We start from the raw sequence: 16,662 nt of genomic DNA, 5'->3' as shown, positions 1-16,662 counted from the left end.
TCTTTAACTGCAACCACGGGAAATCTGTTTTTGGTGTTATATTGAACCTTTTATTGGATGATTTAAATACTGGAAGTTGCTTAAAATTCCACATGAACCTAAACAAAGTTATCCTTGAGTTGAAACCACTTTCCGGTGATTGAAAACCTTTGTCTCCTTCAGATATATTTTCTGCCCGGCTCTTGATATACGGCGGATGGATGGGGATTAATGGATGGATGCAAATCCTTAATGTTGTCATGGGGGTTGACTTGATGTTTTATGGTCATTCACTTAGCTGACAGCATACAACAGCTTACAAATCAAATTGAAGGGAAAATGAAAGAACTAAAACGACTCTATTTCAAAAGGATGAATGCAAAAACAGGCACTGCATGATAGTGTGTTGAATTCTTAATTTAAATCTGCACTATTTTAGGTGAAGTAATACATATTTTACAACCAATTTTTACATTTTACATATTTCATTTTACAAATGATTTTTGATAGCTTAGATTTTTAATATTGAGAAAACGTCATGCTTACTCATATGTTTAATAATAACATATATATATATTTTTTTATCTTCATAGAAAGCAGGATTCTTTTTCTTTTTCTAGACATGAAAGTGACATTTCTACAGTTTAATGGCTCTCCTTCTATGTTTAGTGTAGTAGGGTAAATAAACACTACGGGACTATTAAGCACTATATGTAAGATATCATTTAATGACACTGATATTACATATCATTTATCACAACAGCAATATATATATTTTTTTCTTTTTTACTTTTTGTAAAATATATATCTATTTTTTTAATTAAAGTCCCCATCCCTTACAGATGAGTATATTTGGACGCTGACAGCCAGAGAGGGACACCCTACTGTGTGTCTCAGCTGCTATACGCATATCGGTATCCATTCTGTGTTGACTACATACGGCAGACAACATGTGCACCAACACACACAAACTCACACACGCACGCACACACACACACACACACAGTCTAGCGCACAGCGGAGTGCTTCACCACGGTTTCCTCACGTCTCTTTCTACTGCTTAGCCTGCTTAACATGCCTCGCAGCCTGCCACGCTTAACCCAACCTCTGATCAATGTGCGTGTGTGTGTGTTTGTGTGTGTGTGCAAATGTTCTCCCATTGTTGCCCTGTGTTTGGGTTAAATAAAGGAAATCTGCCAGCCATACAAAAGTACTAGGGTTGAAGCGTAAGGCTCTGTTACACTATTTAACTGTGCAACTAAGCGTGTGTATATGCATGTGTGCACTCCAGCATAGTAAATGATATCTACACTGCAAGTGATGTCATTTGTTGCAACACTGAATAAAGCAGTAACCCTGCACTGCATTTTCTTACATACAGACAGACAGAGTAAGCCTACGGGAGTCAGAATGGGGCCAAAAAATGGACGGACAACTGTGTTATAATATTCAACACAGAGTACAAGTAGTCAACTTTATGCAGCAATAAGGACATGTGGAAATGGCTTCAGAGGTAATGAGAATTAGAAAAGTACGGGACCTCTGTGTGCATAAACATTAAATTCAAAATGCATGTAAGTGTTGCCCATGCCTATTAATTACTAAATTCAGGCTATGAAGCAGAAAAAATGCCTGTAAAAGTAAATTTATCAGTTCTGCCCTCTATGAAAGGAGCGAACAGTCAGAAACTTAAAGAACGTAAAGGAAAAAAAACGAAGATCCACTCATTCTCCAACCACTCTGTCTCACAATATTTCAAATATAAAACCAAAACGAACAAAATTATACTGCTCCTTCGACGTGCATGTGCAGATGGTCGCACACACACCTTTGATGTTTCTTGGTGTGTTTCAAATTACCTTTGACACTCAGCCTGAAGAGGGCAGTGTTGTTCTGCTGAAGAAATTACAGCATGTATACCATGGTGTGTGTGTATGTGTGTGTTTGTGCGTGCAACAGAAAGAAAGAGAAGATGTGTGTGTGTGTGTGTGTGTGTGTGTGTGTGTGTGTGTGTGTGTGTGTGTGTGTGTGTGTGTGTGTGTGTGTGTGTGTGTGTTTACCTGCACTGTAGGTGCGCCTACCAGTGCATACACACATGTGTTTATGTGCTTGATTATGGAAAGACAGAGGAAGTTTCAATCATTTTAACAGTGATCACCGGGAAGTGAAAAAACGGGTGGAGGGCGTTTTGATGTGATGCAGCCAGTGGCTCACTAACTCAGAGTGAGACAAGGCTGTAGCTGTCGTAGTGAGAGCTGGACACAGTGGAGATAAGTGTGTGTGTGTGTGTGTGTGTGTGTGTGTGTGTGTGTGTGTGTGTGTGTGTGTGTGTGTGTGTGTGTGTGTGTGTGTGTGTTTGTGCAAGACAGAGAGAGACACAGAGGGAGTGACTTTGGCAGTAGGACAGAGTAAAGACTTGAACTTACATTCAATTAAAAAAGTAAAAGAGAGCGACTGTGCTTGTGAGAAAGAGAACAAACAAGAGCCAGGATTGTGAGACTGTTGTTGTGGAGTTCTTGTTGTTTAAATGTGCGTGTGTGTGTTGCAGTAAAAAGAACTGATTTAAAACAGCATTTTATTGACAGGTTGCCGTTCCCTGTTTGCATTAGAGAAAATGATAGGATGATGGGCACAGGCCGCAATACCATGCCACCTGATACACCACATAGACAGAGGGAGAGAGAGAGAGACGGACAGAGAGAGATGGTGACAAGAAAAGAGAAAAGGGAGAGAAGGTGGGAAAGCCAGGTAGGAAAATACGGGGAGAGAGAAATGTGAGACGCGAAAGCTGAGGAAGACACGAAAGGCTGAAATGAAAAATAGAAAGAAAGAAACAAATAGTATGTAAAACTGAATCTGCTTTATTCACATGACAAACAGAAAGAACAGATGAACCTTCAAGAACAAGCAAAAAAACCAAAAACAGATAGAGAGAGAGAGAGCGGGGAGGAGGGGAGCAGGGAGAGGAGAGCTTTGATAACACCTCTCCTAAATAATTAAGAGTTTGACTTCCTGTCTGTGGCTCCCTAATGCAGAGATCGTCTGGGATGGAACAATGAGATCAGGTTCACACACACACGCACGCATACAAGCGAGCACGCACGCACACTTACTCAAACACTCACACACTTAGAGATCCTCTTAGCGAGCAAACCCATACATGCAGGTAAAACTTATTAGAACATATATGTAAAATATGCACAACATTCACACACACAAGTGCATGTGCACAACTGGACAAACGCACACACAGACTTAACTTGCACACACACATTCACAAATCTCAGTTTGGATGACAAGGCCGGGAAGTTGAGAGATACAAATGTTTCTCCTGGGAATTAACATCTTTTGATTGTGTTGCAAAGGTTTAATAAATTTGAGAATGATAGCTCTTACTTACTCGCTTACCGTTGGACTAATATTTTAGATTTTAGAGAAATAGCAAAATCTTGAAAAGGCCGCATTTTTAACTGAAAAGAAAATCAGTAATTCATGACTTTCTAACTCCCATTTCCAGTTTTTAACCAATAAATATGGCTTCATGTACTAACTTAGCTTGAAGTAAATCTTTGAATGTGTTAACACTCACCTCAGACTAATATCTATCTCAGAGAACATTCTTCTTTACTGCTTACTGTCCCATTGATTTCAACCAAGTTGGAAGCAGAAGTCATGAAGTTAAAGGGTGTTTATTAACTAGTTGGATGAAAAAACTCATTCGACATATTGTTGTTCATGAAAGAGAGATTCAGGATTGATACATAAAGGAAAAAGTTCTCTTCTCTCAACCTTCCCCTACGCCTTCGCCTACATTCCTGTACCTATAGCAAGGAACCAATCAGAGCGCGGACTACGGGGGAAACGCATTAATAAATAAAAGAACATACTCTATTCCCTGCTGTTCTGAATTAATAATGAGCCTACAAACGACCAATTAAACACATGATTAATGCCATAATCTATATAATTGCAGGCAATAATTCATTGTGAGCTAATGATAGCAATACTTAATATCGATTCACATGGGGTGTCTTTGTACAGTTGTGCCTAATTCTTTCTATGAAGTGTCCCTTTTCTAAACTGCTAAAAATGCTATTAATAAGAGTCTATTTCTTGCTTTTCCTAAGGCAAAACATGGATAAACAGGAAATGGTAAAAGCTCCAAATTAGTTTTTTTTTATAATTTTAGGTTCTGGTATCATAGAGGCAGCTGCTTACTTTTCAGTCTAACTGTGCAAACCAGTTACAAGCAACACTATTTGAAACATTAACATTGAGTTTTTGTGGCATTGCTTGTATGATTTGAAACTTTTTTTCTGGACTGAAGCAAAAAACAAATGTCTAAAAGATTTTTTTTTGTTTAAAATTTAGAATTTTTGTATATGTCACTGTATTTTCATATCTTTATCATGAAGCACCACTTACTCAGTGTTTCTATTGCCTAATAATATAAAACAATCGTACTTTTATTAATAAATGAATGCCTCAGGGACCAAAGTGATTTTGATATAAAAAACCCAGTTTCTGTGGTTTGACTGAGTGAGGGATCTCTTTGAGCGTCTGTCTCCGACAGCGGTGAGAATCGTTGGAGAGATGCAGAGAGGATGAATGATGGAGTATTAAACATTAAGGATGAGGGAGTAGCACAGCAATTATTTCTGTTCATATTTCACTGAAAACACTTAGATACATCCATCCATCTTTTTATCTGTCCCACTCCTTCTTCCTTTTCTCCTTCACTCCATTTCAAAAAGTGTTATTCTGTGCAACTTTCACCTCCTTGCTCACCATCTACCACTCTGTTTTACTTTTTACTGCATTGTTTTTTGTTTTTCAAGTTGTAGGTGCACATGTTGGTATGAATCTGCTTCACCAGCTATGATTTAACGGCAGATTCTCATTACAACACTAGCACATACACACAGTATGAAGATTAACACTTGAGTATGTATTTTCACTGCGTGTGCATGTCTGCATGGAAATGAGTGCGTAAAGACGCAGGATGAGACAAACCAAATTATTTGACGAAAAACACAATATCAGTAATGTTCAGTTCATATGGAATAAAACTTAAATATTATTCATGTACATTTATTCTATTGAATCAAAATGAATTAGTAAAAAACAGCAGATAAAAAGGGGAATGAAAAACAAAGCCTTTTTTTTTACCGTTAACATATATAGTAGGGTTGATCTGGGCTGATATGCAGAACTGGTTTAGGACCACTCAAGGCTTTTTTTAATCAAAGTTTAGTAGCCATAAAATGCTGATCCATTTCTGATGTTTTATTATTGTAAAACACAGCATTGCAATACATTAAGACACAGGAACCTATTACTAATGAATACATGTGTTGTTAGAAAGACAGTTGCAAAGTGGAGAGACAAGAGCGTGCAAAAGTAAGTGCGAGAGAGAGAGACATAGAGAGAGAGAAATAAAGATAAAGAGGGAGGGAGAAACTCCCCCAGTAGCAGTTTTGGCTGAATACGCAGGGTTTTCCAGAGTCTCACTGGGGGACAGGGGAATTTCACACACACATGCTGGTTGCTTACACTGGCACATGGGGCTGGTACAGTATTACAGCACATTACAATCTCTATTTGGCATTGTTTGCTTTGCCTCATGCCTACACATACAAACACACATGCTTGTGCGCAGACAACTCCTGACCATACAAGCCAACCACAGGCACCATGGGAATAGTCTATTGGCTACTGGCAAAGCCGACGCTGGTCTGAGTCCAAGACAGAGCAGAGGGCAGAGATGTGAAGGGAAAATGCCACAGAAATTCAGTTACACGACTCTTAAACATTTAAAAATATAAAAATCAAATCAGCTTTTAAACACTTTAAATGTTTAAAATTGAAGTTAGTTAAATTATTTTAAATCCAGAGGTGGGCACGTTTGTCTTCTGATCATATTATATTGGCATTTCTCTGTTGTGTCTCCAAAATGTTTTTATGAAGACAACAAAGGTTTGCTTGGCAATGCTTCATGCAGGTATGTGTATGTGTCTCCACGTGTAAGTGTGCATGTGTAAGTGTGCATGTGTAAGTGTGCATGTGTAGTGACTGATGGCAGCAGGCCAGAAACACAGCTCCTCCTCAGGGTAGATACAACCCACAAATCAGCCAGTCCTGACACCACCATGTTTGTGTGCAGATCTACAATATTAAAATAAGCCAAAAAGTACACACTATATTTTGAGTGTTTTGTTAGAGCAATGGGTCTCAACAACTTTTGTTGTGCTGTTTTGTACAGACTTTTGAGTTTTTCTCATGAGCGTTTTATGTGAGCCTGAGCTTGTGTGATCGACTACTATGTTTGAGTGTGCTTCTGTGCTTTTTGAGTGTCTTCATGCGACTGTGTTTGTGTCTATGTAAGGGACTGGGCAAAATAGTGTTTGGTGGGAATCAGGTTTAAATTCAGTCCTTGGCTGGCTTTTAGAAACCAGCATACATAAATATTTATATGACAAAGAAGAAAAAAGAGGAGGGGGAGGAGAGAAGAAGAGGAGGAGGAGAAAGGAGAGAGAGAGAGACATGATAAAGGCAAGGAGCACAGGGAAGAATATCTGGAGTGTGAGTTCAGGAGGTGAGAGTGTTGAGGAAAAGTGAAGGAAAAGTGAGGCATTTAATAATCTCAGAGAATCTTACCAGTCACGGTGTAATTTCTAGGCCCATCGATGTGTGTAACTATGGTTCCTACACCAGTTTGGTTCAGGTGGTACTGTTGTATGTTTCCATTGGGACGAGTCGGTTCAGACCAGCTCACATGGAGGGAGAAAGGGCTTAAAGCTGTTACCACTGGAGGCTGCACGCCCTCTGGGACTCCTTGGACCGTCACTGCCACCACCTTTAACACACACATAACTATAAAATACAACACATTTCTGGTATTTATTTTTTACAGAATGTAAAAGGTGTGGATAACAGATGGATTTCTGCTGTGACCATTTATGAATGTAATTAACACGATCACAAAGCAATAAAAAAATTGCATCCAAATTCAGGGCTTCTCTTTCTAAGGTAGTAAAAACCTTGTTGACGACAGAGAAAGACATTTGCTGGTGATTTAATTTATTTCCCAAAAAATAAAACAGAAGAGTAAAATGTGGACAGCAACACATTTTTATGTTACAACCTGCTGCCAAATACACCCAAAGCAGGGAACAAATGAAACCAAAACACAAACTATCACCCACCTGCATCATGGAAGTTGTATTAGTTGAACATAGTGAATGTAATTCTACCATATTCTAAAATGTATGACAATCTGCAGATTATAGAATCCATACGTAATAGTATATTTTACTCCTAGAACCCACTGACCTAGAGGGAAGAACCCTGTTAATAGTGTTAATATGTTTAAAAACTGGCTGAATGCAAAGGCCATGCTTTAAGCTAATGTATTTATTAGCAATTTAACCTAGAGCACTGAACCAGCGAGAGAATACTGGAAACTATCAACTAGTAGGATCATGCAATGCAAAAAACCAAACAAAATAAAGTTGAAATAAAAAAATCCCAGATTTTTATTATAGTTTTGTGAGTGACCATCTTATTGTAAATTCCAGGTGTAGTGTCTGTGGGCCCCTGTGAATGCGAGGTGAATGTGGAGACTACAGAATCACAGGGCAATCTGCTGCTAATGGCAACAGGGATATCCTGCCTTAATAGACTGTCACTAGCACTTCCCCCACCTGTCCCACACAGTGCTATGCAATTAGAAGACTGCTACTACAACTAAGGAGACACACATGCATGTGCACACACACGCACACAGGTACATGCAGGTATGCAGGCAAACACAAAGAGGGGGAAGAGAGGAAACAGAAAAGGAAGAGAAGAAGATAAGTGAGTGCTTCACTGTGAGCTTAACTCAGATGTCTGTCAAGATTTTGCTCAAATGTAAAGAAAATAAAACCACCTACTTTTTGTAAGTATATACCTAAATGCCGTAAACTTAACATAAAGTTGACTTAACTTTGCTTTAATGTAGAACTTATTTCTGACTTACAGAAAATTTGTATCCAGAGTTGAGCAGCACATTGATTCAGAGAAATTACATATGAATGTGGGAACTAATTAGACAGAAGCACCTGGGTAATAAAGGTTCCCTTTGAGGTGCAACTAACTCACTAGTGATACTACCTGTCTCCATTTAAAACTGTTTGATTCTAGCATCTTATAGTTTATCGATGGGGTAGATTTGATAAAATGGCATAGCATCATTGACAGCTCAGATAATAAATAGAAAAGAGATGCTCACATTTTACTCACATGTAATAAAAAGCTGCATACGTTCATGAAAGCATGCCTCACAATGATACTCTTCAGTCAACCCTTCTTTCTGTATACAAATAAATGGAAACTTGGAGGTACAAAAAAAAAAATGGGATCGTGAGAGACGTAAGGAAAAGAGAGAGGGGGAATGTTTGACACCAGATGACAGTTGTTGTAAAAGAGAAACTGGTGCTTGGACAGTGGAAAGGAGTGAGGATGAGAGGGGATGAGAGAGGTTAAGAGACGAAAGACACTACAGTTGGGAGAAACTGAAGAGTGTGGCGTGTGGATCAGGAGGATGACAAGAGACAAATAGCAGAGAGAACAGGACAAAAGGATTCGAAGACAGAGGAGGACCAATCGCTCTTCCTCCCTCTCTAAGTGACCAACCGTATTAGATCAGCACCTTCTGTTGTCACAGCAGGTGTGCGTTTGTGTGTGCCTGTGTTTGTTTGTCTGTGTCTGTGCCTGTGTGTGTGTGTGTGTGTGTATATGTGAGGGGGCTGATGCCAGGTAATTGCAGTGGTGTATTAGGTTAGCCGAAGTTATCCCATAATTGGGACTGTTTGGCCAATTTTCACTGGTGTACAAACTAATCCAACTCACTCCCTTTCCACCCTCTGCTGGGAGAGTGTGTGCTTGTTTGTGTAAATGTGTGTAAGTCTGTGTGTGAGAGATGTAGCTAGACAGAGAGAGCGAGGAAGACAAAGATTGAGTTTGTGGTGTAACTGCATATATGGCTTTAGGGTTTGTGCATGTTCTTCTGTGTCATGTAGTTTTCATAGAGATATGTTTTTGCTATGAGAGGTCAAGTTGGTGCATCATTTGCATCGTGTTTTATTCAATGCGATTCATTCAAATTTGTGTACAAAAGTGTACAGTTCAGTCAATTTTGTCTTTTTTTTCTGGCCAGATCTTACACATTGAACCTTAAAGTAATGGAATTTTTATGAGAGGCAATTTTCTTATTATGTCTTCTTAGGTTTTACAATTTAACAACAGAAACAAACTAGTAAATTACTATTCCTTCCAACCCAACTGAGAATCAACAGCCAATTCTATTCCAAACAGCTTCCATGTTCTGCTTTAACCTGATTTAGCTCTTTGCTTTGGTTCTTAAATCCTCATTTTTCGTTTTCAGCAAACAAGCTCAGCCAGGAGGCAATTACCCAGCCTAGTATACACTGGTTAATTTGGAAAAGGTAGATTATTTCACAAAGTAGCCTAAATGAGCAAAATAATGTAGTTGTATTTGTCTTTTTCTCTCTTAATCTCACTGATCATGTACAACTCCTTCCTTTACCACTGTCCTACATCCATCCATTCCTATTTCATCCATGTCATCATTCTCCCCAACAATAATTTATTGCATACATTAATCTATCCATCGTCTATTTTTCTATCAACCCCTCACAACCCAATAAATCAACTCTACCTCCATCTCAATCCCTCTCGTCCAGCCATCCTCCAGTGACACATCTACAGGCTTCGTTTTTACGTAAGAATGCGCTCATCAAAATTATGATATGTTAAATTAGCTTTAAAAAAAAGCCAGAAAGACAGTTTTCAACTAAGCTTTCATCACCCCTAAGCCGGAGAAATTAATTGTTGTGGTGATATCAGCTCTGCTACAGCCAGGGAGATAGCAGGGGGGAGTTCTGTGTGAAGCTATTATGGACGCTATCACAAACATCAGGGAGGCTCAGCAAATCCAGAGCCTCGCATACAGGGAGAGAGCGGAAACGGGGCTAAATAAAAACTTGTTCCGACATGGAACAACATCCCTCACTGTAATTTCTCAATAACAAAGGTCAGAAACAAGTTTACCATTTGTAAAATATCACTCGTGGAACAACTGAGCACCTGAATTATGATGTAAACGACGTCTAGAAAACAGCACCTGAGGAGGCTTTTACGAGAGGGCAAAAGAGCATTTAAAGGCCAACGGCAAACAATGGATCAGATGAGCAACCAACTGCAGAAGGCCAATGCTGCAAGGTTGCTCTTGTAAGTTTACCAAACGTGAAGCAGGGGGCTGCATGTCCAGGCAAAATCTCCTTGACATTACAAGGCAAGAAAAGTGATTCAGAACCTGTATTCAGACAGGTAGTGGGGAACATCAGGTGTGCAGGAGCACAAGGGATGAGTCTAAGTCACACTGAAGAATTAGATTTTGTTTCATGAAAGAAATTAAAAAAACCCACTAACTTACATTGATTATCAATTAGAAATATACCCACATATGTATTTTATCTAAGCAACGTTCTATCTGTGCTCGCTCTCTCTCTCTCTCTCACACACATTCCTTTAATTCAGCCTAAATTAAAGGAATGAACTGAACTAGGGAGTAAAGTGGTACTTAGTTCAGTGAAGCTCAGTCCAATCTTTAGAGGAGCCATTAGATAATTATACAGGAGAATAATGTCTTTATGAAATGAGGTGCTACAATAGAGTAAGGTTTTGGAAAGTTTGAGTGTGTGTGTTGGAGTGTGAAGAGAAAGATCTGTACTTGGACAGAGACAATCAAATAGCACGGAGTAGAAATCCACAGAACAGACATCCCCTCTCCAACTGGAGGTGGAATTGGTAAATATGTTAAAAATATCTACAATATAAATGTTGCTATTGAGTCACTTTTTGGATATTACAAGGTTTATGAATAGGCAGGCCAGACCAGTTCTGTGTATTTGCTTTGCAAACTCCCAGCACCCCCTGAACTTTATACTCCTTAAAACTTTAATACTAATGCAGACTTTGTATTATATTTGTGAGACAGGCAAGCATAAGGTTAGCCACAGAACCTGCTAATGAGCTGATGCTGTGATGCAACACATCATTAGTCTGACACACATGTTGTCTTACCTGCGTGCTGTCGGTACAACCAGCCCGGTTACAGACCCTCAGCTGGTAATTGTATTCCTGGAAAGGCCTGATCCCACCCACATCTGTGAAACTGCTTTCATCACCACGGTAACGCTCTTGTCCATCCCGTAGTATAACATAGTGGGTGATGTCCCCTGGTAAAATGGAAAAGTTACTTTTTAATCAATGTCAGAAGTTACTCAATATTCAAAAGATGTTAAACGTCTTGCCTTGTTGATTTTCATGCCCAAATCCACAGTAATCATGAACACCCGTCTACTGGAGTTAAGTCAACTGAGCCACATCTACAGAAAGGGGGATTTCAGTGATGCATGCACACACGCATACACACCATTAGGCCTGGCGGGTGCCTGCCATAGCAACTGGATGATGTCATCTCGTTCACCTAAGCGACTCCAGCGGGGCGGTGCCACTCCCCACGGTTTGTCTTCACTGGTGGTCACTGTCGTAACGTCACTAGAGCCTCGTCCAAAGCTGTTCCAGCCCCTCACTCTGTACTCATAGGTGGTGAAGGGCTCCAGGTCAGAGTCTATTAGAGAGTAAGTACGGTGGGAATGCCAGAAGAGTAGGACCAAGGGAGATAGAACAGTAAAATAAGGCCGGGTTGCAAGAAAATAATCAACAAATCTGTCAGTAAGATAGTCAATACATTGATTTATGAATCATTTACCAACACTGCAACAAGTCCAAGTGATTAATACTGTAAGTGCACACATAGTAAGTTCTAATTCCAGTATGCAAACAATCAAGTTGTCAATTCATTGCATGTTCTAACTGAAAGAGCTAATATCTTAAAATAATACAAAAAAATATGTTGTGATTGGTGGAAAAGAAATGTCTATCCATTGTGGTTAATAGAAAATCAAAAACAAAGAAAAAAACAACAACTGTAAATGATCAAAAAGAAAATGCAATACAAAAAAGACTTTGCATCTGCTGATTGGAATAATTGAGTGCATTACTTTAATTTGACTGTACAGTCTGTCAATGCGATGGATTTGCAATAGCAGACAAAAATTAAGATGAGAGATTCAAAATATACTGTGTACTCATCACCAAGCAGATTACAGATGTAAAGACTGAAAGTAGCAAAATGATTCTGATGGATTTACGCCTTCAAATCTTTACCTGTTGTACAAAAGGCTGCAGGTTGTGACACTTTTGTAAAACATGGGAGTTGTATTGCCAATGTAAGCACACTTTATATGAACATATACCAAATATATGCACTATCACTGGTGCATAGTTGTAAACGTCGGGCTGTTACTGAAGCATTCTGGGAGACAGGTTGTGACAACCCTTCTGGTGAGGTATACATACAGGAGCATATATACATTCAGATGCCCTTCCACGCGCTCACACGCATATGTGCATTATTTTTAGGAGTGTTAAGGGACTGCTGCTGTAAATGAGACCACGTTTTAACCGTCAGTCTGGGACTCTTGTCTTTACTACTGTGATAACTAAAGCAGCAAAACACACACAGCGACACACACATTTCAATAAAAGACAGAATGTGTTTGCATAGCTACATGCCTAAAACAGAATTACTGTGTTTGATAAAGAACTAAACCCCAAAAATATAAATACAAATTGGTTGTGGACAGTACAGTAAATATTTATATCACTCATTGTATATGTGTAGCTATCTGTGTGATCTACCTTAGGATTTTTCCCAGAGTACCATAGCATGATACCTTGCGTGTGTGAGTGAGTGTGCGTGTGCGTGCGTGTGCATGTGTGTATGTGTGCATGAGAAACATCTGGTGTATGGTGGGTGGCGACAGCTTTATGTGCCTCTGCCCAGATGGTGTCACAGCATTGCCTAGAAACTCTTATCCTAACCGCCCCACGCCACGCACACACGCACACACACACACACACACACACACACACACACACACACACACACACACAATACAGGAAACACATATACAAAACCGCTAACTCTACAGAAGCACACTTAAATGGTAACTTACTGGACACTAACGCACTCAACAAAACATGTAATTATTGCACAACCGCCGAAAAACACATAACATCCACAACCACAATTAGTCTTGATTAAACAGACGTATCTACCCAGATAAATCATGTGTGGACAGACTTAAAATCCTGACACACACACACACACACCTACAAACACCAACACACACATACACCCCTGCCGCAGCACAAGCTCCCTTTAGGCTGATAAATAGTGGAGAATGTTGAAATGCCATTTAAACGCCCATCTTTAAGTTTTAATGACACACAAGTGTACAGCGTAGAGAGAGCTACCACGTTAACAGCTATCAATGTACACTCAAACAGCTGTCTTGGTGTGTGTGTGTATGTGTGTGAGTGTGTGGAAGGGCATCTGTCTCTAAAGTCCGTTGATTGCAGCGGCTGACACATTTATAGTAAATGCAGAATTGGTTTCCGCAGGCTGGAAATTTCTATGAAAGGTGTGTTTCACAGATGGCTAAATTCTGTTGTTCTCCATAGAGGCTCGGAGGTCAGAAGCAGGGATGCAAATATACTATGAATGGTAAAAGGGTTTAAAACTCAATTACATCAGGCAACCAGAGGCATGCTGAAAAAAGACAAGATTGTGTGATTAAAAAGCAAAACTTGAAAGGTGGTGCTGCTGACTTTAGGTTTTAATTTTCCTAAATAGTTTAACTTCATCAATATGAAAAGTCATGAAAAGGTCCGAGAAAACTACTTGTGTAACGTCATTCAGTTAACTTTACTTGAATAAACTACAATCCTCTTGCCAAGATCACAAATCGACACACAACCAACTGAAATTCTATTTACCAAATACTAACACGCATGTTTGAGGCAGAGTAGAGTGAAGAGCAGTGATTGGAAAAGGAGGCTGAAAGAATGAAATGTTTGACCAATGAGCGATTGGTCTGACTTGAAGAGGTACAAAAACTTTGTTTTAAAGAGAAATAATGAAACAGGTAAATTTGATTGATGGCAAAACAAATATATCAAAATGCAGAAGCAGTACCCTTGTGGTTAGAAAACCAGGCTTTTCACCAAAGACACTCAACACAAAGGTCAAAAAAGTTAAAGTGAAACAAATACATATAAACATACTCAACATAAGCTATGCTAATTACTATGGAAAAGTACAAGTTTGGTCATTTAAAGTGTGGACTATTTTTTTCCCCCATCAAACACACACAATTACCTGTATAGGTGTATCTGTTGGCATCCCCGCTGTACACCACCTCCTCATGAGACGGACACAGGCTCCCCTCGAGTTGCAGGTTCTCAGTGTGTGTGGGACTGTATGCGTCTGCCATTTTGTACGTGTTATCACTTCTGTTTGTATGTGTAGACGGGTCCCTAGTGAGAGTTTCATGAGAGGTGTTAAGGGAAGGTGAGTATGTTGTGGTGAGTTTATCAGGGTGTTTGTGCGCAGACAGGACCCATGTGCAGGCGATCGTAGATGGATCGAGGTCACACGAGCCACAGAAAGCCGTAGAAGCTGCGGCTACGGGACACACGGCGCCCTGCAAACACTGGTGCTGCACAGAGGAGGAAGGGAGAGACAGTTAAAGGTGGAGAAAATAGAGAGAGAAACTATGAGGCTCAACATTTTGATTTTCTTTAAGTGATTCGTCTCAATGAGTGCACTGCACACTGGCACAACTACCACAGGAACTCATCTGTTTTACTCTTATCTTTTTTATAAATTCTGAAGCGTTTTTCTCCATCTCTAACACATACATGCAGAATGTAGCTATTTTTGTGTTTGTGTGTGGTAAGCTTGGTCCTTAATGATATCATTAGAGCTAATGAGAGTTCCTACCCTTTGTCCCTGTGTGTGCGTGCCTCTTTTTGTGTATGTGTGTACGCGTGTGCCTGTCCCATGCTGACTTAGGAACACACAAACACCACATGACCCCAGTTGATAAATGGAAGATGGCCCAATCCCCAACTCCTGATGTGACAATGAGTTTGGGAGAGAGAGAGAGAGAGAGAGAGAGAGAGAGAGAGAGAGAGAGAGAGAGAGAGAAATTCTATCTACAAATATCCATTGGACGTGTAAAGGCCGGTTCTCTTTTCTGCCAGAGTAGCTTGCATTTCTGAATGTTGAAAGCCACTTGTGAATTGAATGCAGGTATTCACTGGCAGTTGATATACATTTCACATCCACAGATCAATTTATGTCACCTCTCCTCTTTTTCCCTCCACTTATATGCACTATGCAGGAAATACAGACACATATATAGATAAGACAAATTAAAGGTTGCAAATGTGTTTTCAACTGTGCTTGTTAAACACAAAAAATGATGTTAAAACAATGCTCGGTTATTGGAGATGTGGCAGAACAGACTGCTAGAAGATGAACTGCTTTTAAAACACTTCTAGTGGACATTTAATCCACAGCGAAGATGTGAAGGATTTATGGAACAACTGGAACACTACACATGAAAAATAACAAAGACAGTGTCAAAAAGCTAATGTTTAATGAACAATTGACAGTTTAAAAAGTGATTGAAAGCGTGATTGAGAGAACCTCATCTTTTATATATGTCTAAAAAAAACCAACATAGTATATAAACAGAGAGGATTTCATAATCTCTGAGAAAGCACAGCTGTACACACCACACACATTATCTCACATACCTCTATCAACAGGCCGGGTGTGGGTTTATCTGCACACACGTGTCGTTGAGGGTCAAAGCCAATCCCATTGCAGCACTCCTCCTCCTGATGTATGACCTTTGATCCACAGCACTGCAGTGTCACTGTGGCATTGCCAGCAGGGTGCATTGTAGGAAATCCGTCATTACCCACACAGCACAGAGAGGTCGAAGAGTTTATGTACTCCTGACCACAGCAGTTAAATCCTAGAGATAAGAAAACATGCATCACATTATTGTTTTTAATGCATTTTAAGATAAGATAAGATAAGATAAGATAATCCTTTATTAGTCCCGCAGCGGGGAAATTTGCAGGCTTTAATTTCTGATCGTACTGCAGGAAATTATCTTTTATTGAACACCTTCCACTGCTCATTTACAGGCTACAACTGCCGAGTGTGTCTTTTAATCCTTTAAATTTAAATTGTCTGCAAATGAATTACACACATTTCTATAATTTACATGCTGTGCTTTTATTTCTACATTCAGTAGTGATGTCTGAAAGCCCTGTTTTGTGGCTCACTTTGACAAAGAATAACAGCCTTTCTATTGTTTTCCTCATCACCTCTTCTTGTCCTCGTCTGCTTCTCCATACTCAACCAGGGAATCCTCAAATACTATTCATCCTATCATTTTCTCCACTTCCCTCCATAACCTTTCCCCCCTCACCTCCTCTTGTTTTATGCTCCTCTTCTCTCTATACTGTAAAAAAGATCCAGGCTATGCTGTAGTCTCTACTCTACATCACCCAAACTTTCTTTTCCTCTTCTCCTCAACCTCTATTTCCCCGTCTGCACAGAAACAGTATTTACGCTGCTCTGAATATTAGTGTGCATCTTCTCTTATCGTCTCTTATCCTCCTTTCCTC

General features: G+C 39.6%; 1 protein-coding gene across 1 annotated transcript in view; it reads right to left on the bottom strand.

Moving 5' to 3' along the window:
- Positions 1–16,662, bottom strand: part of ush2a (Usher syndrome 2A (autosomal recessive, mild)) — a 190,074-nt gene that overhangs the window by 36,633 nt on the left and 136,779 nt on the right. The window contains 5 exon segments of the mRNA XM_054614583.1: positions 6,637–6,835; positions 11,128–11,282; positions 11,480–11,677; positions 14,333–14,672; positions 15,778–16,001. Of these exon segments, the coding sequence (XP_054470558.1) occupies positions 6,637–6,835; positions 11,128–11,282; positions 11,480–11,677; positions 14,333–14,672; positions 15,778–16,001 (1,116 nt within the window).

This window comes from Anoplopoma fimbria, chromosome 2, assembly GCF_027596085.1.
Source record: "Anoplopoma fimbria isolate UVic2021 breed Golden Eagle Sablefish chromosome 2, Afim_UVic_2022, whole genome shotgun sequence".
NCBI lineage: Eukaryota > Metazoa > Chordata > Actinopteri > Perciformes > Anoplopomatidae > Anoplopoma > Anoplopoma fimbria.
This window is presented reverse-complemented; position numbering and strand designations above follow the sequence as displayed.